Below are 24,897 nucleotides of genomic sequence, written 5' to 3'. Positions count from 1 at the left end.
GCACGGCGTTGCTAGTTAATTTTCCAAATAAATAAACAAACAATACCAGTGGGCCAAGCACGAGCCTGTTCATATTGTAGCGTTCACCGCTATTCAAGATCACTCAAGCCTTCAATGTCGAAAACGTTCTCTTTATTTTCTGGTATTGACGGCCACAGCCACGCCTTGCAGAACCAATCAATAGTAGGCTATAACACTCATTATGAATTTTCCCCACACTCGAACACAACTCGTCTCGTACTCCCTACACACACACCGGAAAACGCACACGTGGATGTTTAAGAAGTTAAACTTTAAACATCCGTGACTTAAACACTTTATCCAGGATAAAAGCCACAGAGCTGCAGCTGCAAAGTGAATACAGCTGGTAACAGAACAAGTGTTTGAATGCGTACATTAACAGGTTTATGATATCACTGCCCCGTCTAAAACACCATCTGACTTTCATTACATTTGTCTCGAGTGTTTCGTCAACTTAATGTGTTGCTTAAAATAATACTTCTGCATCCAGTCTATGACACTGTGAGTGCTGCACGGCCAGATACGGCTCAGCTGATAAGGAGATATATGATACATTATGATGTGATATGAATGATAATGGGACACATCGACGTCTGCACTCAGTGTACTTATGTTGTGGCAGCTATTTAGTTAAGCTTTCTTAACGCTAATGTTATAATAGCTAGATGGCTCTGAAGATGGAGGTGATATTCTATTAATGTTCACGTTCACACAGTCGGTGATTTTTGCCGGCCGTCTTTCCTGCAACGGCAGCTTTTCTGTATTTCCTTTCTCCTGTAATATGACTTGATCGCTTTAAACTCCGCACACTGAGCTCTGATTGGTCAGCAGGCAGTGTTTTCACTGAGTTGAGCTCTTAGCCTGCAACCTAACTAGGGCTGCAACAAACGACTAATTTGATAATCGATTAATCTATCGATTACTGAAACAACTAATCGATTATTCGGACTATTACTTGCGCAATTTCTCAAATGCTCTTATTTAGCCATCATCTTTTAAATTTAGGTTTGAGATTGTTTTAGGCATGTGGAAATTAACAATGAAGACAAAATAGACAAATACTTGATGAAAAAATACATATTTATTAAACTTTCTGCTGAAATATATAAAAGATAAATAAAAAATCTGTCCGTCAACATTTTTAAACCAAGGACAGCAGCAATATAAAATAAAAACTACAGCAGTTTCCCTTAATCAAATAAATGAACTATCTCAACTTAAAAGGGATGAACACTCTTGCATCAAGGCTAGATTATTCTGGGTTGAAATGGAGGAAAGTCAGCATCTCCACATGATCTCGGGAGAGGCTTGCTCTCTTCTGAGAGCAGATATTCCCCGCCACAGAGAAGATCCGCTCAGACGGGATTGATGTTGCAGGAATGCAAAGGAAAGATCTTGCAAGCTTTGACAATACAGGGTAACGCCCCTTATTTTCCCTCCACCATCTCAGAGGGTCATCTTTTTTGTGAATGGCTGGCTCTGCGAAGTACATCTGAACTTCGCTCCTTGCCATTTGGAGCTTTTGGTCCTCGTGAGATTCATCCTCTTCTTCACTCAGACTGTCTGTGTCAGATTGAAGGAGGTCATCCAGTGCTGATTTGTCCCCTCTGCCTGGAACACTGACTCTCTGCTGATGAACTTGCTCACAGCCTTGCATCTCAGACCCCCTTACCTCTTTGATTGCAAGGACTTCAATTGACCCTTGCACCCGTGTGCCATCTTCAGCTCCCATAAACTTCAGCTTTCTGAATCTTGGGTCAAGGGAAGCTGAAAGAACAATCGGGTTTTCTTTCTCTGCTGAGATGGTGTTCAGACACCCCCATCTTTCGTTTATCCCTTTTTCTGCACTTGCCAAAAATGCTTTTCCTGCGCCCGTCTCAAAACGGGTTTACTCCTGTCCACTTAGGTAAACGGTAGCACATTGAAAAGGCAGCATCCCTTGTGTCAGCTCTTCAAGCAGCACCCATTGATCTGGCTTCAAGTCAAAGTACTGTTTGCCCCTTGGAGTTACCTCAGGATCGGATAGAGTTGCAGTAACTGGCCAGCGCTGTTCCAGGAGTCTCTCTACCATGTAGTATGTACTGTTCTATCTTGTACTGACATCCTGGATCAGTTTATGCTGTGGTGTGTTCATTTGCTGCTGTTTCACCTTCAGTTTTGTATTTGCCAGCTCGCTTCTCCTGAAGTGTTCAACCAAGTGTCTTGCAGCCCCTACAGCTCTGCTGATGCTGGGCTCTTTGAGGGCATTGTTAACTATGAGCTGGAGTGTGTGCCCACTGCAGCGCACAGAGGCCCAGCCGTGTTTTTCCTCCAGCATTCGCATTGCTGCCACAATATTGGACCCATTGTCGTGAACTACTGCTTTTATTTTGGTAGGCAAGATGTCATATTTAGCGATCACCTCCTCCAGCCATGTCATGATGTTCACACCAGAATGCCTCTCCTCAAGAGGCATGGTGGCAAGATTCAACGTCTTCATTTCCCAATCTTCACTGATGAAATGGCAGGACACGCCAAGATATGCCTCTGTTGCACGACTAGTCCAGACATCAGCGGTCAGTGTGAGGGCGCTTTTGACTCCCTTAATGGTCTCCTTTACCTTAGAAGACATCAGATGTGATCTTAGTTAAAAAATGTAAGCGCATACAGTGTATACAGTAAACATCTAACATAGAATCAGTTTAAGATGTTTGGGACACTTTATACTTTAATTTAAATACAATTATGTATCAGTGATTTTATTTCTTATTCATGAAGTCTACTTTTCAATTAATAAATACAAATGAAAATTATATTCTATGGGTCTATGCGTGCCTGTGGGAGTGAGAAAGTGAGTGAATGTGAGTGAGTGATAAACACTTGTTGTACCTTCAGTAAGGTTGCTTCATATTTCTTTTCCATCAGGTGAGTAAAGTGGGTTCTGGATGGAAGGATGTATTCAGGGTTAAACTGGCTGATCATTTCACGAAACCCTTCACCATCAACCATCGACATTGGTCTCATATCCTTGACCAGCATGGTCAGGATTGAGTTTGTTAGCGCAGTGGCTTGTTGGAGAGATACAGGCCTTTTCCTTTGAAGATACTGATCCATGGCAGTGGGACTGGCACAGCTCCTCTTTGGCCTGCATTTGATATAAAAATACATCTTTTATTGTCAGGCAAGAGTAACATTAGTTTCTAAAAACATACATATACAATCAATAACATTTGATTTCACATTAAATTAAGTTGAGCTTTGTTATGCCTATCACTTTAATTAGCAAAAGTCAAATCACGAGATAAAACAAATCCGGAAATCGTTAGTAAGTTAAATCAAAAGCATCCTGTAGATCATTCTCATATGATTGAAGTGTGTCCTTTGCAGGCCACTGTAGCTAGTGCACCAGCACCACCCGGCGACGTAACAACAACTTCTACACATCCCATTTGGACACACATTACATGTTTTCCCAATTATCCGGTGTTCTCTTGTGCACTCGATCAATTACATCTCCAGCTCTATACTGATTGCAACCATACAACGTGTACAAATAGTTAGCCCCCGCTGCCTCCTGCCTGTCATCTCTCCTAACAGCGCTCTTATTATTGTGAGACTGCCGGGGGCGGGGCAGACGCAACATCTTGCAAGAAACAGCATCTCAGGGCTTCTAAATATTTAACAACCTATTAATGATGCATAGTTACCCACTTAACGGGAAGAAACTCCGCTATTGTAAGACGTGCTAACTGCTAATGTAGCGTTAGCTCGGTGCTAATTCAGCACATAACTGGCAAAAGCGATCTTTTCTACTTCAAACTCACTGAACTAGCAGCCAGGAAAGAGCAAGAAGACAACTTCCGTTTACAGAGCCATATATATATATATATATATATATATATAAATACGTCTTACCTGCTGGTTTGTGATCAAAGCTAAAGTTGTGTTCAAGGACATGCAATTTAAACATTGGCTAGCTACTGCTAGCTAGCTAGGTTAGTTGACTTACCGAGTGGAGTCATCTTCCAGAACTCCGACATGCTTTCTTTTTAGATGTTCCATCATTGATGAAGTGCTCCCATGCCAGGCTAGATCGCCTTTGCAAATGTTGCACTTAACAACCTTTTTCACATTGTCAAGTATGAAATGATCCCACACTTTTGAGGTTTTCGATTTAGATGTTGCCATTACGCTTCTTGTTCTCTCTCGGTTTTTTAGCGGGCTATTCCGCGTATCAAACTCCAGTATATTAATATCTACATGTAAGCGCGTAAAACACCGGTGATGACGTTACCGCGTAAAAAAATGTGATTACGTCCGCGCGTAAAACACACGTGATGACGTCACCAACGAATCGACGACCAAATTAGTTGGCAACTAATTTGGTCGTCGATTTTAATCGATTAAGTCGATTAGTTGTTGCAGCCCTAAACCTAACCTGGTCCCGACCAGGTTAGCAGCTAAGCATAAGTTACCATGGAGATCTAGCCTGCTAAAAAGAGAACCAGCTTCGTAGGACCGGAAAGCCGGAGTTTTCCCTGAATTTAGCCGCTAAGCGAAAATCCTGCTTCGTAGTATACCCCCCTGGAAGGGGTGGTCTCTCCCTAAGTCCCACCAACAACATTGCCTAAATAACTTTACAAATGTACTAAAACTGTGCACATCTGATAACTGAAATAACTATACTTGGACACGCTACAATATTATCCTTAATATTTACATTAAAAACATTCCTTTGACACGTATAACATTACTTTGCAAGGTAAGCACAACCAAAATAAGTTTGTAAAAGCAGAATTTGAACACTGTTTCTGTGCTCCTACAATATCTGTGTATAATACCATTACAGCCTACAAGTACGCTATTGCGATCGTTCACTGTTTCAACTGGCATGCTGTGGCATTTAACCTCATCACACACACACACACACACATACACGCACGCACACACGCACGCGCACCAGGGCATGACATTAAGGATTTTGGGAGATGGCCCTGTGGGCCATCTAAGCTAATTTACAGATGGCCCTGAGTCCAATAGAGATGGCCCTGAAAAATGTGCGCGGACGAAATGACTCACGAAAGGTTTGGGGGACCTGCAGGTCTTAGATGCTGTCTGGTGCATTCTCTAGAATTATAAGATGAACCACCACAATATTATATTGTACAATTTCAATTGTATTCTTAATTTCACTTCTTCTTGTTTGTGTTTGCTGATTCAACGACTCAATGGCCCTCTGTCTGTCAGAGGGCCACTGACTGGGGTTGAAGATGGAACATTTTGAAGGGACACTCCCTTTCTGGAGATCTTGGAATCTTTTCTCCAGGTGCTTGATGAGCACATCTGCAAACACATACAAAATGTCAAATTATAATCCCTGTCTCTGGACCACCATAAAAAATCATTTATATCATAACAAATGTGAAATTATATTCCTGTCTCTGGACCACCATAAAAAAAGTATCTATTAAAACATGTTATGCCCATATTTACTTATGAAGAAAATATTTACTTTTGAAGAAAAAATATTGAATATTTACTTTGAAGAAAATATTATTGGGCACATACCTATGACTTTGATTCTCTTTTTTCGGGGGGGGGGGCTGCAGCTCAGTCTTTCTCTTCTTTCCAGGTTGTTCACCTTGCTTTGGTGGACTAAGAAACATTGTAATACACTCTGACTTTAAATTATTTGATCATTATGTATTCAGCATCAGAATCCGTAACAAACTGAAATTCCCGCGAAAATGTGGTTGCATTCGATTCATTGTCTGGGTAGTATTCAGTTGCGCCACTTATGTGACAGACAAGAATAGTCAACTCTAATGTCTAACACTTAATGCGGAGAAAGAGATGTCCTGTATGGGTTGATTGTGCGTTGATCTGTTGGTAATGCCTCAGGGTTCCGGTGGGCATGTAAACAAATGCATAATGCTGCGCTATACTTTGTGGCCTCACCCAGTTGCATAGCGACACTTATTGTTTAGGTGTCTTTTAATAAGCAGGTAGTCATATCATTAGCTAGAACTAGCTGGATCTGATCGATATGGACATAAACGCGAGTGAAGTCTAATCTGACGGAGAGAGAGATCAGCTGCTGCTGACGAGTCGACACGCAGCTCTGCATGATCACCTGCAGCGGTGAGCGGAACAAAACACACACTTCAGGTTAGAATATCACACGTAGCTATTTTAATTACTTCTCAAACTACCTAAACTAGTTATAGATGTGTTTAGTTTTACTGTCGGGTCACTCATTACTGGATCCGCGAGCTGCATGATACTGGCATAATAGATTGCCCGATCGGGCAACCAGCAGGTCATTGCCCGAGCGAAATGCTAGATGGCCCCGGGCCATCGGGCCATCCTTAATGTCGAGCCCTGCGCACACACACGCACGCACGCACACACACACGCACACGCACGCACACACACGCACGCACGCACGCACACACACACACACACACACACACACACACACACACACACACACACACACACACACACACACACACACACACACACAGCAGTGGTGAGGATCTCAGCCTGCCACTGACGTTCAACCAGAAAACATCAGCCGTTAGCTCTTAGCACACAGAGCTCACATCTCTTCATATCTGTTCAGAAACTGGACACAAGTTAAACAAGTACAAACCACAGACTGCCTGTGTCATGGCGAATACAGTCGCTGGTTTATTTATGTCTGTAGGCCGTTGTTGTGAGTGTGGACGGAGTAGGCCTATATACAACGTTAGTTTAGCCTGGTCGACCCGATCTTCATTTAGAAAACAAGCATTTTAAAAGTGTTTTTCTCTGCCGTCTGTCTGCAGACTTGTCAAAGCATTAATTCATGGTTTTTACTAACCGGTATCAGTATGTTGTTACTTCGGCATAATTTAGAAACGTGTATTACAATTTAATCACGGTAAAATATGTTCATTTTGTTGTAGTTGTAGCTCCCGAGCCGTGAGAATGTGTATAAATATAGATACATTTTCATAACAAAACAATGGGGTTGTTAGGACAATTGTTGGAGTTGCTATAACGCCGCCCCTGCTGATAACATAGGGCTTCTATAATTACCTTAAATAAACTCACTAATTAATTAAACCAGTTCAATACGCATTATTCTTATCATTCTTTATGAGCGTAGTAATAGTAAGGTATCTAATTACTTATTTATTTAGAATTCCATAACTTAATAACAGAGATGGTCAAGCTAAAGTGGAGACATGGCAGAAATCCTACAATAAAGCGCGACAGTGAAGTGTTCTCCGTGAGAGGGCGATCAAGAAAAGAGAGCGAGGGTGAGGGAGTTTACGGAGCGGAGTAAAAGACACAGAATGACAGAAGCACAATAACAAGTATATTTAGGTGGTTTTTTTGTAAGTAACCGACGGTGTCAAGAGGAAGTGAAGTCCCCTGGTTTGTCCCCTATACTCTAACGGGCAGGAGCCAGGGCAGGCGTTTGGTGTGATCACCATAGCCATATGAGGTTGGACTCGGAGGGCTTTCCTTTGCTTCCAGCTGTCAGATTGTAAACAAAGTCACGTGGCTGAGGGCAGATGACAGCGCGGACAAGGTGTGTTTCCCGCAGCCTGACGCTACAATACTAATTGTGGGCTTATCATGTTGATTCGGCCACAATATAAAACAAAAAAACTCTGGCTCTCTCCAGAGGGGCAGGTCAGGCAAAAATGGCAAAAGGGCCGTTGCCCGGGCAACATTAGCCCGTACCTGTGCACGTCCCTGGTTTTGAGTGATGTTTTGAATGCTGTGAGGGAGGAAGAATCTCTGATGAATTGGGGTAGTGAGTTCCAGAGGGTGGGTGCAGCAACGGAGAAGGCTCTGCCGCCCCAGGACTTGAGGTTGGTCGGGGTGGGGAGGGACAGGAGGTTGGCAGCAGCAGAGCGGAGGGAGCGAGTGGGAGTGTGTCTGTGGAGGAGGTCAGTCAGGTAGGATGGGGCCAGGTTATGGAGGGCTTTGTACGTCATCAGGAGGATTTTGTACTGAATTCTCTGGGGGATGGGGAGCCAGTGGAGCTTGATGAGGACGGGGTGATGTGTTCACGGATTCGGGTGTGGGTAGACGGGCGGCGGAGTTCTGGATGTATTGAAGTTTGTTGAGGATTTTTGCAGGTGAACCATAGAGGAGGCTGTTGCAATAGTCCAGACGGGAGGTGATCAAGGCGTGGATGAGGGTTTCTGCAGCAGTGGGGGAGAGGGATGGACGTAGACGGGCGATGTTTTTGAGGTGGAAGAGGGCTGTCTTGGTGATCTGTTTGATGTATTTGTTGTAGGAGAGGGTTTGGTCAAATAGGATGCGTAGGTTCCAGATGTGAGGGGAGGTTTGAACTGGGAAGCCGTCTATATTGAGGGTGAAGTTATGGATAGGTGTGGTGAGGTCCAATGATTATTATCTCAGATTTATCGCAGTTGAGTTTGAGGAAGTTGAGTTGGAGGCAGGATTTGATTTCAGTGATGCAGTTTGTCAGGATGGAGAGGGTAGCAGCGGAGATGGACTTGGTGGAGATGAGAAGCTGGATGTCGTCGGCAAATCATATATATCTGCTTATATCTGATTCATACCAATTAACGGGTCAAACTGCGTTTATCACGAGACCTTTAACATCATACAGTATTCACTCCTGCTGAGCTACTCTCTGCAAATCAAATCAAATACAGCCAACATACTAATATTCCCCGCACTATATTGTGCTGCTAGTGAAAAAATAAGGCAAAATCAGTCAAGTTCTGGATGAGGGTTAACATGACCAGGTCAGAGAAGATTTAACAGCAGCTGGATTAAACGGACAAAGAAAACCCGTCTTGATCCTGCTGACGTCTGAGGTATACAAGACATGTTGAAGACAGAGCTCACGATGGAGGAGTTTACCTTTCAGTTGTTATCTTCAAATGTCATACCACCCTGCATCTGCACAAAAGGATCTGCTTCTCCACGAAGAAAACTAGACAATATCAATGATCAAGCCTCTGGAAGGTACCACCGTGTCAGTATGGCTTTATACGCTTTCCTCCGCTCAACAGTATCATCACATTCATACAGTGCTGTAATAGTCAAAGAAAACAACTGTAAAAACCTTCACAGTCAGTTATGGAAGGTTTTAACCAATAATGTGATTATTAGCCTCAGTATTACATTTGACAGGTATTAAATCCATGTTTTTCAACTGCTACCTGAAGTCCCAAATAAGCATTTGTTTTTTTAAAGAAGTAGAAGACATTTATTAGCAATGCACGTAAAATAGATAAGATACTGTTGTGTCTCCTAAAATCTGTTAAGCTAATGTATTTAGTTCAGTCTTGTATCCTGTTTTATTTTGTAGTAACCTTTCCTTCTTGTTCCTTCACCTCACTTCCTCCCTTTGTGTGTTTTCCCTCCACTGTGATTGTCGACCCTGCCCCTTAGCCTGCCTATATATAGACCCTGGGTGTTTCTCAATCATGAGTAAAGCTGCTGCAGAGTAGGGTTGCCAGAAACTGACCATGATCAAAATCGATTATTCGGCAGCCCTGGCGAATAATAATCGATTATTTCTCTGTAACCTCTTTGGCGTGCTTCGCACTCAAATGCGAACGCATTGTTGAGGTTGAGGTGTGATAGACCAACGTCTTTTCGCAGAGCTTGCATTTAACTTCCTTTGGACTTGTATGTTCGAAGTAGTTCCACAAGGAGGAACTCTTTTTACCTGCCGGCTGCCGGGTGGGGGGCGGTGTGTTGCGTGCTGCAGCAGCAGTCTGCTCTGCACGCAGGCTTCCTCCAAGTTTACAGTAAAACAAACTGGTGGTGTGACCAATGGCCATTTACAATTATTAATACTATTACTATTATTAGCATATATAAATTTATATATATATTTTGGTTGAAACTAAGCCAGAAAAAAAAAAAAAAAAACATAAATAATAAAAAAATATATATAAATAATAAAAAAAAAATATATAAATAAAATCGATTTTTAAAAATAATATTCGATTATGGAGACTGTAACGAATAGTCGAATAATCGAATAATCGCTGGCATCCCTACTGCAGAGCCACTATTTCAAGCATACTACGTCATCGAGTGCCGCCGAAGTACTGTTCCAATCTCCAGCATACTTGGAAATCTACCGAGCCCGGCGTACTTCGTGCGGAGAAATTTCAAGGCTGCACATGTGTAGACTCCGCGGTCTTAAAATCCCCACAATGCTTTGCGCACGGACCAATTTCCCCAAATCTGTGGCGGAAAATGTAAGGCAGTGCCTCTCATATGACGCACACCTGCACACTAGCTAGCCTGTTCCACTCTTTGTTTTCCGAATGCCAGGAAGTATTCTTGCCTCGCTTCTGAAGCAAGATGCCCGGCAGACATGTGCTACCAAGTAAGCGTACTCGCGATTGAGAAACACCCCCTGTCTCTCTTGTCTTGTTGCCAGTTCGTTTCGTCCCATGTGCCAGACAGCCAGCGTCAAGTCCATGTCTTTCTGCCAAGAGCTAAGAACCGAGTTTGGAATTTATTTGATCCTTTGCATTTTTTGGAACTACTTCGGTAACCTTTTCCTCGTAAGAGTGTTTTTTGTTGTGCACATAGTGCGTTTTTTTTAGTAAAGACTTTCTTTTGTACTTTGTTTGTCGAGTCGGGCTCTTGGGTTCATACTGGCTTGTCGTGACATATACGTGAACACTCAGTCACTCTGGAGTAAGGCCTTCAGTGATGTCCTATCTACCAAAGAGATTAGCAGTCGTCATTAACAGGATATTCGTACAGAAATCATACACCTTTATATATAACACTGAAATTAACAAATGCATGTATGACAAAATATGTTGTGGCTGAAATACAGCCACATTCAGATGAAAGGCACATCACTCTTTATCTCTGTAAACGCCTACAAACTCTGCTGTAACTCTTCAACTTTGTCTTTCTTTCAGTTTTCATCTTGTCTTCTTTTTCCTTTGCCGAGTCCTCCTGTATTTCCTGATCTCTCTGTCCATACCTTGGCACCCAGCTGCTGCTCTCAGCAGAATGTCAGAATTACAGACCTCCCATATGAACCTCTGTGGTCCTACAGATGTGTATAAATATATTCACTAACTTCTAATTGTGACTCTGCTCTACTCTTCCATGTTCTTTTCATCCTCCCTTCCCTCTCCTCACTTTTCATCCTCCCTTCTCCTCACCCCGCCTTCTATAAGTGCTACTGAGTTATATTCTGGCCATACTTACATCGTTTACACAATAGATCACGTTTCCATGACATCTATCTTCCTGAACCATCCTTTTGGTCTGTTTGCTTTGCAGGAGTGCAGGAAGATGAAGACGTGAAGCGGATGATGCAGGGCTCCAGCATGATAAAGGTAAAGGTTGTTAGAAATGACTAGTTTATTTTGTTGTTAGTTATCAGTCATTGAGATTTAATGGATGTATTTATTAAATGTCAAGGTCCGCTCGCCTCGCTGGCAGAAGCGTCGCACTCTGAAGCTGCTGGAGGACGGGGTCACGATCTGGTGTCAGTCCCATAAGACCACCAGCTGGGCCAAGGAGCAGCAGTCCTGTGAGTGTGTGACTCACTATCAGCTGCATTCACCATCTCAGTCACGGCAACAATAAAGAACCACAAATTAGGAAGGCCTTTAACAGGATACTTTGAAATAGAAGAATTGGACATCCTCATGACAACCACTGATTAATAGGTATAGAAAACATGTATAGAGCATGTATATCTAGGAGGTTTCATATTAGGATTACGCTTTGGTTTTAGCAACTCCACTGAGTGTGTTTCCAGGTGCAGGTGGGGACATTATTGTGTCTCAAGAGGAACTGTGTGAAGGTGATGTGTGTGTGTGTGTGTGTGTGTGTGTGTGTGTGTGTGTGTGTGTGTGTGTGTGTGTGTGTGTGTGTGTGTGTGTGTGTGTGTGTGTGTGTGTGTGTGTGTGTGTGTGTGTGTGTGTGTGTGTGTGTGTGTGTGTGTGTGTGTGTGTGTGTGTGTGTGTGTGTGTGTGTGTGTGTGTGTGTGTGTGTGTGTGTGTGTGTGTGTGTGTGTGTGTGTGTTTGGCCTTTACACCTTCTTTCTTGATTTTTTGGTTTAATGACAACTCAAATGATTAAAGTCATGTTTCCCCTCTTTATCAGTTAACTCTTTCTTTTAAATAACAATATAGTTTAGGCTAAAGTGGACTCGATGTTCATGTCTAGTTTTTATTAGACTCTTCAATATAATCTCCTCTCTGATACATACTCTACCTTCTGAAAACTCTGAAGTAGATTTAGCAGGACTGGTGTGGATATGAGAAATGGAAGCAGCCTCACCCAGTCTGCAGTGGGTGGTCTATTCTAGGACTTGTGGACATATAACGTTTGATAAGGTCTAATAACCATTATATCAGGGTATGGCCTCAGCGTGGACAGAGGTTGAGAGATGTTCAACAAGAGAGTTTCTTTTGAAATAGGCCTGAATAGTTGGAAATATGCAGTATTAAGGAAGTAGAAAATGAAAAATCTTGTATAATTCTTTATAGCCCTAAAATGATCTAACAGACTTGTTTAATAGTCTGGTTTTAGAAGTGAGAAGTGTTTATAATTAAAATTAGAGTCCACTGTGCAGCACTGAGTGTTATTGGTTCCAAACCAGTGTTGGAACCATTTCAACACACAGAAATACAGTCAAAGCTGCTAATTCAGCATTCTTGTACCCTGTAACCATGACTTCCTGTTGACTCGCAGCACAGGAAGAGTGTGTGTGGATACTCCTGTAAACAAAATCCTAACGGCCATCCAACTCAAACACACAATGTTGTAGAAAGACAAATATTTGCAGTTCATACAGTAGACACCTTAAACACAGAGTCTGGATTCTGGAGAAACATTTTTAATATGTTAACTCAACCCACAGCCCCACTGCCTTTCTCAATATCTTCATGGGTTTCCCCCCGCTGGATAAGTGTTGTGTATTAACTGTGTTTGTTCCCCATTAACAGAGTCAGGGGTGTGTATGCACACCAGATTTATTTTCAGCACACACAGAAGGAACAGCTAGAGGACTGTGAGGCGTTTGTCATTTATCAGAACTCCTGACTCCACCTTTAGGCAAGATAAGTCAAAGAAAAGCAAATACATGATTACAGGCAATATATTATTATCTGTTCCGAGTATGCTGCTCAGATCATGATTATAGGCTCCCTATTTCCAGCAGCCGGCCCTGCCGCAGCTCAACCGCTGAGATTATAGGACATTATCTGGTGGTGGAGCCGGGCCTGGTGCTGTGGTTTGGTGCTGTGTAGTTACCACGAGACTCAACCACAGGTTCGCCTCCCAGAGCGGGACGCCCTTTCATTTGAACAAAGCTAGACCTGCTGACTGTGTGTGTGTGTGTGTGTGTGTGTGTGTGTGTGTGTGTGTGTGTGTGTGTGTGTGTGTGTGTGTGTGTGTGTGTGTGTGTGTGTGTGTGTGTGTGTGTGTGTGTGTGTGTGTGTGTGTGTGTGTGTGTGTGTGTGTGTGTGTGTGTGTGTGTGTGTGTGTGTGTGTGTGTGTCTGTCTGTGAGCTGCCCGTGGTGCTAGAAACATACTGCACAAAATAAAGTATCATCATGCTTATACTGTATTTTTCTGTTACTACTATAGTACAGTTTATTTATAAAGCGGTTGACAGCGAGTATCATTTGTGTTTAATATGTGAGTTTGAGTCTGGAAGTGGATGTTGAAAGTCAAGTTGGATGTATTCTTGGCAATTTGACATACAAAAGAGTTGAAATAGAGTCGGAGCAGAGAGAATACGTGGCTATGATTTGTGGTTATGGTCAGGGTGGGGTTTGTCTCAGAGAACACAACAAGGTGGAGGCTCTCAGCCTCTCAGCCTGCCTGGTGTTTCTGTGTCTTCTTCAGAAGCCATAGTTCTGATTGTGTAATAAATGTATTCAAGCATGGAGATGCACTGCACTGTCACTAAAGATAATTTTCTCTCATTGTTGATGCTTCAGGGATGTAAAGGTCCAGTAATGCTTAGAACTACAGTAGGCTTTTATTAGAAGGCACACATGTGTATGCTCTTCCAAACACTCAAAGTTTAAGAGAGTTAACCTTTAAATGTGGGGTTGATGCATTTTCAGACAGACTCTCCTTGTAAACATTTATAGGGTTGCACAACCTCTCCTGGACACAGCTGGCCATGTGTGAATGTATTACAAAAGTGTGAAATCAAGAAGCACCCCCACCCCCACAAACAAGTATTTCCCCCAAACCTGACAATGTGAGGTTAAATCTGACATTCTTATCCACAATTTCTCTCTCTAGCTCTTTTTTTAATTCCTTACATAACTATTCATATCTTTGTACATATGTTCAGAGGTGACTATATAAACTAGGGCTGTCAAACGATTAACATTTTTAATCAGATTAATCACAGCTTAAAAATGAATTAATCATGATTAATCACCATTCGAACTATGTCCAAAATATGCCATTTATTTATGTATATTGTTGTGGGAATGGAAAGATAAATGAAAGAAGGCGGATATATCCATTTAACATACAGTATCTATGTTTATTATAACATTCTTCTGAGTGTCAAAATGAAAGACAACCCACACACCTATCAATCATCACACCGTGGGGTCTTAATTCCTTCGTGTTGATTTCTATCAACGGGGGAGTACTTCAGGAAAGTCAACGGGACGGGACGGGGGCTAGTGGAGTACTTCGTGACCACAGAGTGTGAACATTCTGATCAGCTGTTTGAGCGCAGTTCTCCAGTGAAGGGGGGGAGTCTCCCTCCGCAGCCGGTTGGCGTAGTTTTGGCACAATTCCGTTGTACAGAGTAGACCGACGTTAACAGCAGCCCTGTCTGTGCACACGGAGACCGACTCTGTCGTCCGGTGATCTTACCACCTTCTGGAAAAGCTTCACAAGTAGGCCTACGTCGGTACGCAAATGCGCTTTGTGACACAAGTGACGGTACGCATTTCAGATTACGCACATAACCTGCGTAGCAGTTATGTGGACCCCTGTACTACGGCAAAAGTATTCTCCGTCGGGACTTCCTGCAACAACACCACGCCGTTATCTTGATGCTGATTGGCCAGAAGACATTATCAAAGATGTTCTATTGAGAAGACGATCACTACGTGACAAAAGTTTTCAAAACCGTTTCTGGTCTTCGGTATTTCCAGACAGGTGGCTACTGAAATCAATCTTACTAACTGCTGTCTGTGCAATTCTCGGCGCGAGTTGGCGGACTTTAGTTTGCTTACTTCAACATCATTTTTCATGATGGGGCTAAGCCATTTCTTGGTATGGGTGTAGCCTACCCCAGCCATACCCTGGCGCTGCCACTGGTGGGATGTATGGGGCGGGCCATTCTGCACATGCGTTAAATGCGTTAAATATTTTAACGCAATTAATTCAAAAAATGAATTATCGCCGTAAACGCGATAATTTTGACAGCATTAATATAAATACAAGAATTGTATTTCTAATGCTAACGTTCAGTGCCCATACCGGCGCTAGTGTGCTCTGTACATGGCGATGTTGAAAGTTAAACAGTCAGTGTGTTTGGGGACGTGCTCCCTTTTCTTTTACAGACCTTTAATAGACCTACAATTTTTGCTGTAAACATGATTTTACTTAGTTTTTAAGTTGCTTCACCTTAACCAACGTTTATTTTGGGTTTATTTCCTGAGAATACTCAGGAATTACCACCTCAGACAGGACCTGCTTGTGTCCTTCTACCGCTGCACCGTGGAAAGCATCCTCACCTACTGCATCTGCGTGTGGTTCCTCAGCTGCACAGCCGCAGAGAGGGGTGCGCTCCAAAGGGTCATCAGTGAGTTATTGTTGGAAGGCTATGTTCAACAGATGAGTTTTCAGGGTAGATTTGAAGATGTTCAGAGAAGTGGCGTTAAGGATTTCAGCAGGGAGGGTGTTCCAGAGGCTGGGGGCAGCAACACTGAAGGCACGGCCCCTGAAGGTGCGGAGGCGTGAATGGGGAATGGAGAGCAGGCCGGAGTCTGAGGATCGAAGGGTGCGGGACGGGATGTATGGCTGGACGAGATCTGTGAGTTACTGAGGGGAGAGGGCTTGGAGGGACTTGTAGGTGACGAGGAGGAGTTTGTAGGTGATGCGGGACTTGACCGGGAGCCAGTGGAGGTTGAAGAGAGTGGGGGTGATGTGCTGCCAGTGCTTGGTGCGTGTGAGAACCCTGGTAACTGAGTTCTGGATGTACTGGAGCCTGTCCAGGGTTTTGCTGGGAACCCCGGACAGGAGTCCGTTGCAGTAGTCCAGGCGGGAGGTAATGAAACAATGAATGAGCTTCTCTGCAACAGAGTCGGAGAGTGATGGCTGGAGTCTGGATATGTTTCTGAGGTGGAAGAAGGCTGATTTTGATACTGACTTGATTTGGTTCTGAAATTAAAGGGTTGAATCCAAAACAATGCCAAGGTTGCGGACCTGAGGGGATGGTGAGATGATGGAACCATTGATTTTGTGGAGCAGATTTCTAACCTTCCCAAGCAGTGCCTTGTGGGCCACAACCATGAGCTCAGTTTTATTACTGTTAAGTTTGAGTAGGTTGGTGGTCATCCAGATTTTAATTTCATGGAGGCAGTTGATTAGTGACTGAGGGGGGAGATGGGCAGAGGGTGTTGTGCTGATGTACAGTTGGGTGTCGTCGGCGTAGATGTGGAAACAGAGACCATGGCTGCGGATGATATCACCAATCGGAAGGATGTATATTGTGAATAGAAGGGGACCGAGCATACTTAAGAAACATCGAGCAATACACCACTGAAACAACCAAACACTTGAATATAACTTGGTATTAGCGTGGATAACTTGTTTGTATTTACACTGAACAAAAATATAAATGCACCACTTTTGTTTTTGCTGCCATTTTTCATGAGATGAACTCAAAGATCTAAAACATTTTCTATACACACAAAATAACGATTTCTCTCAAATATTGTTCACAAATCTGGAGAAATGGTTATTTTGTGTAAATAGAAAATATTTTAGTTCTTTGAGTTCATCTCATCAAAAATGGGAGCAAAAACAAAAGTGGTGCATTTATATTTTTGTTCAGTGTACTTATTTTTTCTTCTTCCTCCATCTGTTCATCTCCTCTCACACAACCTCAGTCTCTGTGATGGAGGTGGAGTGTGTTCGAGAGGGTGTCCAGTCAGAGACACTGCGGCAGATGCTGGACTCAGGACAGGAGCAGCGGTGTTTGACGGTGGTCTTCAAGGGTCCCCGCAAAAGTCTGGATCTGCTCTGCCAGAGCGTGGAGGAGGCCCAGCACTGGGCCCGCGGCATGAGGACCCTGCAGGAGAGGGTGGAGAACATGACCCAGAAGGAGAAGCTCAACCAATATCCTTACTGTACTTCCAAATTATAGAATGGTCCACTGTATACAGTATGCAGTCAAAAGTGACAAGAATAATCATATAATCAAGTCTTATTCTTTGGAATAATTATTACATAATTCAGGTTGGAGGCTCACTTCAAACCAAACCATTCCTTTTGTCCTCCTCACTTTTTTGATTGAAGGAAATGTTTTTAGTGTCTATAGTTAGAATGAGTCTGATGGACAAACACTACATGTTGTGCTGCTGCTGCTTCCTTGACCTTGTTGGTTTGTCACCTGGATTCATGCTTACCTGAGTCGGGCCGATCACAACCACGATGATAAGATGAGCTATGAGGAAGTCCAGACACTGCTACAGATGATCAACATCGACCTGAGCGACCAGTATGCCCGCACTCTCTTCCAGGTACAAACTGCACACATACTTAAAGGTCCCATGACATGCTTTTCCGGTTATCACCCGTCCCCTTGTAACACAGAAAATACCTGTCTATGCTGCCCCAGAACGCCTCGTTGGACATTTTCTTTTCCCATTGTTTTCTTCCTGAGTATAGTGACGTAATGATACCCTGGTCCAAATGGACCAATCTGCGGAGCTCCTCACACACACACACTCACTCAGCCTTATCTTTTCTCCGCGGATCTCCACACACACTCACAGCCTGGCTGTGTAGTGTGGCTGTGAGTGTGTGTGTTTGCTCAGGCTGAGTTCCGCGGTGTCTCGCTGTCTCGCAGCAACCAGGAAACGACACCAGTAATACAGCGAACTCACACTGTCCGCTCCTCGAGCCCCAAAGGGCGGAGCAGCAAGCTCCGCAACGTCCCGCCAACACGGCACCCAGACCCCACGCAGCATTCTCATCTGTTTGTCATTTTCTGGTTGCTAACAAACGCCATTGTAACACATAAACACTGATGTCCATCTGCAGGTCACCCTTGAAAAAGATATCTTTTGATCTCAAGGGGCTTTCACCTGGATAAATAAAGGCTACAAACAAACAAACGGTGGTTGACTAATCAGAACAGAGTGGGCGAGCTGACCAATCAGAGCACAGTGGGCTCATAGGGAGGGGGGTGCAGGAGCTCCAACAAGCCGTTTAGGACAGAGAGTGAATACACATACTATACAGAGATGCTGTATGAGAAACCAATGTGATGTTGGAACATTGAACAATGTAAATCTATTCGAGTGGACCTCAACAATGGAATTGTGATCAGTAGAAATGGCCATGTCATGGGACCTTTAAAAATAATGAGCCTACATCCAGGATTTCAATCAGTAATTAAAGATATTTTGCTTATGTTCAGGTTCATATCAGTATTTAGTGTCTCTACTGTGACATGTCTCCATGCTTTAATGTTCAAAAAGCTCTTTATTGTTCTCATTCTGTCTGTGCTGCAGCTCCTCTTTTCACCCTCTGTCTGAAACCAGGGCCCAGTCTGCTCAAGCCCAACCGCTTAGTGCTTTCCTCCCCACCATCACGTGCAATGTGCCAATAGAAGCGCAATTGTTACAGTACATACATGTCACTATGTTGCGGAAGTAAACAAAGGAGTCCAATGGAGGCGTTTCATGTAAGGGGGGGGGGACAGGGATGTTAGCCTTTGCAGAACATTTACATGCACACAGACCTATAGCACGCACTACAGGAGAGGGAAAACCACACTAAGTGCTACAGGGCCCCATTAAGGGACTTTTACATGTATTTGACTTTACTGATGACAGACCTACATTACAGCGTGCAGCTTAGATGGATTAAGTGCGGCTTGAGAACACAGAGTGATCTCTGTGTTTCCTCTGTTTCATTGATAGAAGTGTGACAAGTCAGCGGACGGCCGTCTGGACCACGAGGAGATCGAGGTGTTCTGCAGGGAGTTGTTGCGGAGGCCAGAGCTGGATGCTGTGTTTATCCGATACTCTGCAAACGGCTGCGTACTCTCCACTGTGGACCTGAGGGATTTCCTGAAGGACCAGGGAGAAGACGCTTCAGTCACCCATGCCCAGAGCCTCATCCTCACCTATGAACTTAATGCGTGGGGTACGGTGCTAAGTAACAATCCCCATACCACGCTAACTGCCAAGCACTAGAAGTTAGCTACGACATGTAAAACACAAAGCGTCCAGCAGCTGTTCAGTGTTTCTCAGGAGTTGGTAAAGACTAAAACAAGAGTTAATATTGGACTTAACATGGCTATAAGTCAGGACTCCAAAAAACTTTTGCAAATAAGACGAGGCTTTCGGAGAGCGCAAACCTCCACCTAACGCTCATATCGTCGCGTGATCACAAAAGTATAGCGAAATTTGAAGACAGACACAGGAAAACATTCAGCTGCAAAAGTCTAATGAAGAAACATAATTATTTGCTTATTTAATGAGCCTTTATAGTTTTTACCATGTTTCAACTGAGATTCACAATCCATGGTACTATAACTGCTTGTTCTATACTCACTCTCTAGTTCAAGTAAATGATATGTATTTATGAAGGTTCAGAGGCCACTATACTCGATACCCAGTTTGTTCACTATATAATAATTGCCCTTTTTATTAACTAGTGTTTGTGCCTTTTTCCCAGTACAGCCCAGAAGAACCAGTTCATGACTCCTAATGGTTTCACCATGTACATGCTATCCAAGGAGAACTGTGTGTTTGACCCTGAACATGCCAGAGTTTACCAAGACATGAGTCGGCCTCTGGCTCACTACTTCATCTCCTCCTCCCACAACACCTATCTCACCAAGGACCAGCTGACCGGGGACAGCAGCACAGAGCCATACATCCGGTAAGATCACACACTGTACACACACACACACACACACACACTCTATAGTCCAGGTAAAGCTGATTAATCAGCAGTAAGGCTAGGTAATATTGCACAATACGGCATGGTTTTTGGTTATTCAATAAATAAAAGGTCCATATGAAATCAACACATGCTAAAACGTCTTTGTCTCTACTCCTGTGTGAATGAAATACAAAATAAACAGCTTTTTTCTTTTAATTAAGAATTTTAGTTCAAAATGAACAAAGCAATTTAGTGACAATATACAGAAGAACAAATCAAGCCATGACATGACAATTTGTACTTGTATGAACACACAAGTTCAGAATACTAGTTGTTCTCAGAATAGATCCATGGCTGAAGGACCAGGCCAGGCCCTGATAGGGAGGACCTTTTGAAGCTCTCTTTAGAACAGAGATATTCAAACTGGGAGAAACACATCCCCAGGAGCGCAGCAGAGTTCAGAGGGGGCACAAAGGCAGCAACATGAGATAAATGCTGCACTAAATGTTTAAATATTAAACGGATGCCTATAGGGCCTTGGTGCGTTTTGAAAGGGTTGCATGCTGATTATCTCTGGATGTTGGTGCAATCCAAACAAATTGAAATGAATATAAGGCACAGATTATTTAATATTTTCTCTTAGTGCCCTGAAACATGGCTGCCGCTGTGTGGAGCTGGACTGCTGGGATGGAGATAAAGGAGAGCCAGTCATCTACCATGGACACACTCTCACCTCCAAAGTGCCCTTTGTCGAGGTTATTCAGACCATCAATGACTATGCTTTCAAAGTGAGTACTTTATTGGAATGAATTTACTATCAAGGTACAAAATATACAGGCCTCAAGTTAATACTGTTACGGTGTGTGTGAAGCAGGTAGGACCCAAATGCAGATTAAAGTAAAAATAATTCCTTTATTTCAAGGCTATATATACACAGGCAGAACAGAACACTCACCGAGGACAAGCCAATACACAAGACAACCCGACCAAGAGAGACAGAAAACCCAGAACTTAAATACACCCAGGACTAATCACATAAACACGAGACAGGTGAGGAGGGAGGAGAAAACACATAGGTACCAGGTGAACACAATTGGGTAATCAGAGAGGGAAACCGACAGAAAGCAAACGGGCAGGAAACGGGGGTGAACACTTTACAAAATAAAATAGGAAACCCAAAGATAGAAAAGGACACGAAAAATACCAACACAGACAAATCCTAACAGTACCCCCACCTCAAGGGACGGATCCCAGACGTCCCAAAACAAAAATCCAAAAACTCAAGCAGGGTGGGTGGAGAGGGTCCGGAGGAGGGACGCATCACTAAGCCACCAGGGTGGGAGGAGGGGGTCAGGAGGACGGGACTGAACTGACCGCCCAGGGGCACGGCAGAGGACCAGGAAGGGGTCTCGGGCGGACGGCCCGGGGGCAAGGCAGAGGACCAGGAAGGGGTCTCGGGCGGACGGCCCGGGGGTAAGGCAGAGTCCAAAAAGGGGGATTCGGGCGGACGGCCCGGGGGCAAGGCAGAGGGCCAGGAAGGGGTCTCGGGCGGACGGCCCGGGGGTAAGGCGGAGTCCAAAAAGGGGGACTCGGGCGGATGGCCCGGGGGCAAGACAGAGTCCAAGGTGGGGACCATAGAGGGGCGAAGGCAGTGGCAGGAAGAGTCAGGGGCGTGGACCGCTGCACTCAGGGGGCCGGGCTCGAGGGCGAAGACCAGACAGCTCCGCAGGCCGGGCAGGAAGGCGCTGACGGGACAGTGCCGGAGGCCGGGCAGGACCCGGTGTCGGAGCTGGTGGGACAGGCCTCGGCAGGATCCCCCACGGAAGAGGACCAGGACACGGGATTGGCAGGACCCCCGGCAGGAGAGCAGTCGGCGGGGCCTCCAACAGCACAGGACAAAGGGTTGGCAGGACCCCCGGCAGGAGAGTAGGCGGCGGGACCTCCAACGGGACAGGACACAGGGTTGGCAGGACCCCCGGCAGGAGAGCAGTCGGCGGGACCCCCAACGGGACAGGACATGGAGTTGGCAGGACCCCCGGCAGAAGAGTAGTCTGTGGGACCTCCAACGGCACAGGACCTGGGGTTGGCAGGACCCCCGGCAGAAGAGTAGTCTGCGGGACCTCCAACAGCACTTCAGTAGGGACTTGAGATGGGACTAGAGAAGGGACTAGGAAAGTGACCTGAGGAGGGACTAGGGAAGGGACTACAGAGGGGACTAGAGGAGGGACCAGAGGAGGAACTAGAGAACGAAACTCGAGAGGAGACTCGAGAGGGGAACTAGAGAGGGGACTCGAGGAGGGACTAGAGGAGGGACTAAAGGAGGGACTAAAGGAGGGAACTCGAGAGGGGACTAGAGGAGAGACTAGAGGAGGGCCTAGAGGAGGGCCTCGAGGAGGGAACTCGAGAGGGGACTGGAGAGGGGACTCGAGAGGGAACTGGAGATGGGACTAGAGAAGGGACTTGGGAAGGGACTAGGGAAGGGACTAGAGGAGGGGCTCGGGAAGGGACCAGAGGAGGGACTAGAGAGGGGACTAGAGGGGTGACTAAAGGGGGGACTGGAGAAGGGACTAGGGAAGTGACTAGAGGAGGGACTTGAGAAAGGAATTGAGTAGGGACTATGGCAGCTGGGACCAGGACTGGGGCCGGAACCATGGCTGCTGGGGCCAGAACTGGGGCTGTAACCATGGTTGCTAAGGCCGGAACCATGGCTGTAAAGTCCGGTTCCGGAGCAGGGACCATGGCTGCTGGGACCGGCACTGGAGCCGGAACCATGGCTGCTGGGCAGGGAACTGGAACACGGATCCATGGCTGTGTGGGGTGGTACTGGAGCACGGTACCATGGCTATGTGGGATGGTACTGGGGCACGGAACCATGACTGAACTGGTTCTGGAACCATGGCCCTTTGGGCTCGTGCTGCCAACCTGGCCTTGCGACCCCTTCCTTTAGGAGCCGTTTGGAGGCTCCGTGGACCTCCAAAGGCCAGACGAGTACCAGCGAATGGCTCCTGGACAGTAGCAAACACTGGGTGAGAAGCAGGGGCTGACGCCAGACGGACCACACCGATGCGTGTGGTGTCAAAACAGGAGTTGGGAGACCTGGGTCTGTCAGGACTGGGAAAACAAATTGTGAGGTAATCCAAAAGCCTGGCAGGTAAGAATTTCACCAAACTTTGATTCCTCAGTGTAAGATGGACTGCTTCTGCCAGAGCAGCATCTCGCTGCTGAACCCTGACCGCTCCTATCCATTGATCAGAGCAGGTAGCCAAAGAAAAAGTTAAATCCAATCATTCCTGCTCAAAAGGATCTGCTGGGCCCATACTTGAGGTCGGGTTGTAATGTTACGGTGTGTGTGAAGCAGGTAGGACCCAAATGCAGATTAACATAAAAATAATTCCTTTATTCCAAGGCTATATATACACAGACAGAACAGAACACTCACCGAAGACAAGCCCATACACAAGACAACCCGACCAAGAGAGACAGAAAACCCAGAACTTAAATACACCCAGGACTAATCACATAAACACGAGACAGGTGAGGAGGGAGGAGAAAACACATAGGTACCAGGTGAACACAATTGGGTAATCAGAGAGTGAAACCGACAGAAAGCAAACAGGCAGGAAACGGGGGTGAACACTTTACAAAATAAAATAGGAAACCCAAAGATAGAAAAGGACACAAAAAATACCAACACAGACAAATCCTAACACATACAGAGATATCAGGTACAGATGAGCAGTGGTCGAATTTTGAGGTACTAGTACTTTGAATATTTCCATTTTCTGTTACTTTGTACTTCTACTCCACTACAATTCCGAGGTAAATATTGTACTTTTACTCCACTACTTTTATTTAATACCTTTAGTGTCTTCGCAGGTATGGATTAATGATAAAGAAAAAAGTATATATAATCAACACTTAAATAAGGCTTTGGTTACAACTTGATTAAGTTCACAAGCTACCAGCAGTAAATAAAGTAATCACAGCTGTGATAATCATATATATATATATATATATACACATCAATAATTATAGTCAAAACATAAACTATATATATATTATTCTAAAATAGACCAATCTGCACAGTAACTACTTTTACTTTTGGTATTATACTTTTACTTGAGTAACATTTTGAATACACGACTTTTACTTAAACAGAGTAAAAGTCCTGAGCATTCCTCCACTATGGTACTTTTAGTACTTCTTCATCCTCTGCAGATGAGTATTCAAATGTTCCAAAATGAGTTTAATTATGTTCATATACTTCTAAAAACAAAACAGTATAAGGGGTGTATATTAACAATTTTGCTGACTGTCCTTTAGATATTTTTCCTCCCCTGTTCTCCTAAATGGAAAATGTTCCCCCCTGATGTGTCTCACCCTCCCTCTCTCTCTCAGGCGTCCCCCTACCCCCTGATCCTCTCCCTGGAGAACCACTGCTCCGTGGATCAGCAGTCGGTGATGGCCCGACACCTGAGAACCATCCTGGGGGACAAACTGCTCACCAAGCCCCCCGATGGTTTGGACCCTCACAAGCTGCCTTCTCCAGAGGCAAGGACACGATAATCTTTATTAGCAACACTACATTATAATAAAATGAAAAGTGTCCTTGTAAGAGACAAAGAATATAAGTACATGTACTGGACACTGGAAGAAGTACTCAGATCCTTCACTTAAGTAAAAGTACAAATACTATGGTTTTAAATTCTCCATTACAAGTAAAAGTACAGAAGTATTATCAACTAAATTCACTTCAAGTAT

At 44.5% G+C, this 24,897-nt stretch overlaps 1 protein-coding gene across 1 annotated transcript in view; it reads left to right on the top strand.

Annotated features, from left to right (window-relative positions):
* Positions 1 to 24,897, top strand: part of LOC117464329 (1-phosphatidylinositol 4,5-bisphosphate phosphodiesterase delta-3-A-like) — a 65,339-nt gene that overhangs the window by 15,469 nt on the left and 24,973 nt on the right. The window contains exons 2-9 of the mRNA XM_034106697.2: positions 11,302 to 11,357; positions 11,443 to 11,554; positions 17,127 to 17,355; positions 17,630 to 17,759; positions 19,167 to 19,392; positions 19,932 to 20,133; positions 20,780 to 20,924; positions 24,535 to 24,687. Of these exons, the coding sequence (XP_033962588.1) occupies positions 11,302 to 11,357; positions 11,443 to 11,554; positions 17,127 to 17,355; positions 17,630 to 17,759; positions 19,167 to 19,392; positions 19,932 to 20,133; positions 20,780 to 20,924; positions 24,535 to 24,687 (1,253 nt within the window). The remainder of the gene's footprint in view (positions 1 to 11,301; positions 11,358 to 11,442; positions 11,555 to 17,126; positions 17,356 to 17,629; positions 17,760 to 19,166; positions 19,393 to 19,931; positions 20,134 to 20,779; positions 20,925 to 24,534; positions 24,688 to 24,897) is intronic.

This window comes from Pseudochaenichthys georgianus, chromosome 19, assembly GCF_902827115.2.
Source record: "Pseudochaenichthys georgianus chromosome 19, fPseGeo1.2, whole genome shotgun sequence".
Taxonomy (NCBI): domain Eukaryota; kingdom Metazoa; phylum Chordata; class Actinopteri; order Perciformes; family Channichthyidae; genus Pseudochaenichthys; species Pseudochaenichthys georgianus.
Note: the sequence above shows the minus strand (reverse complement) of the source record. Positions and strands in the feature narration are given on the sequence as shown.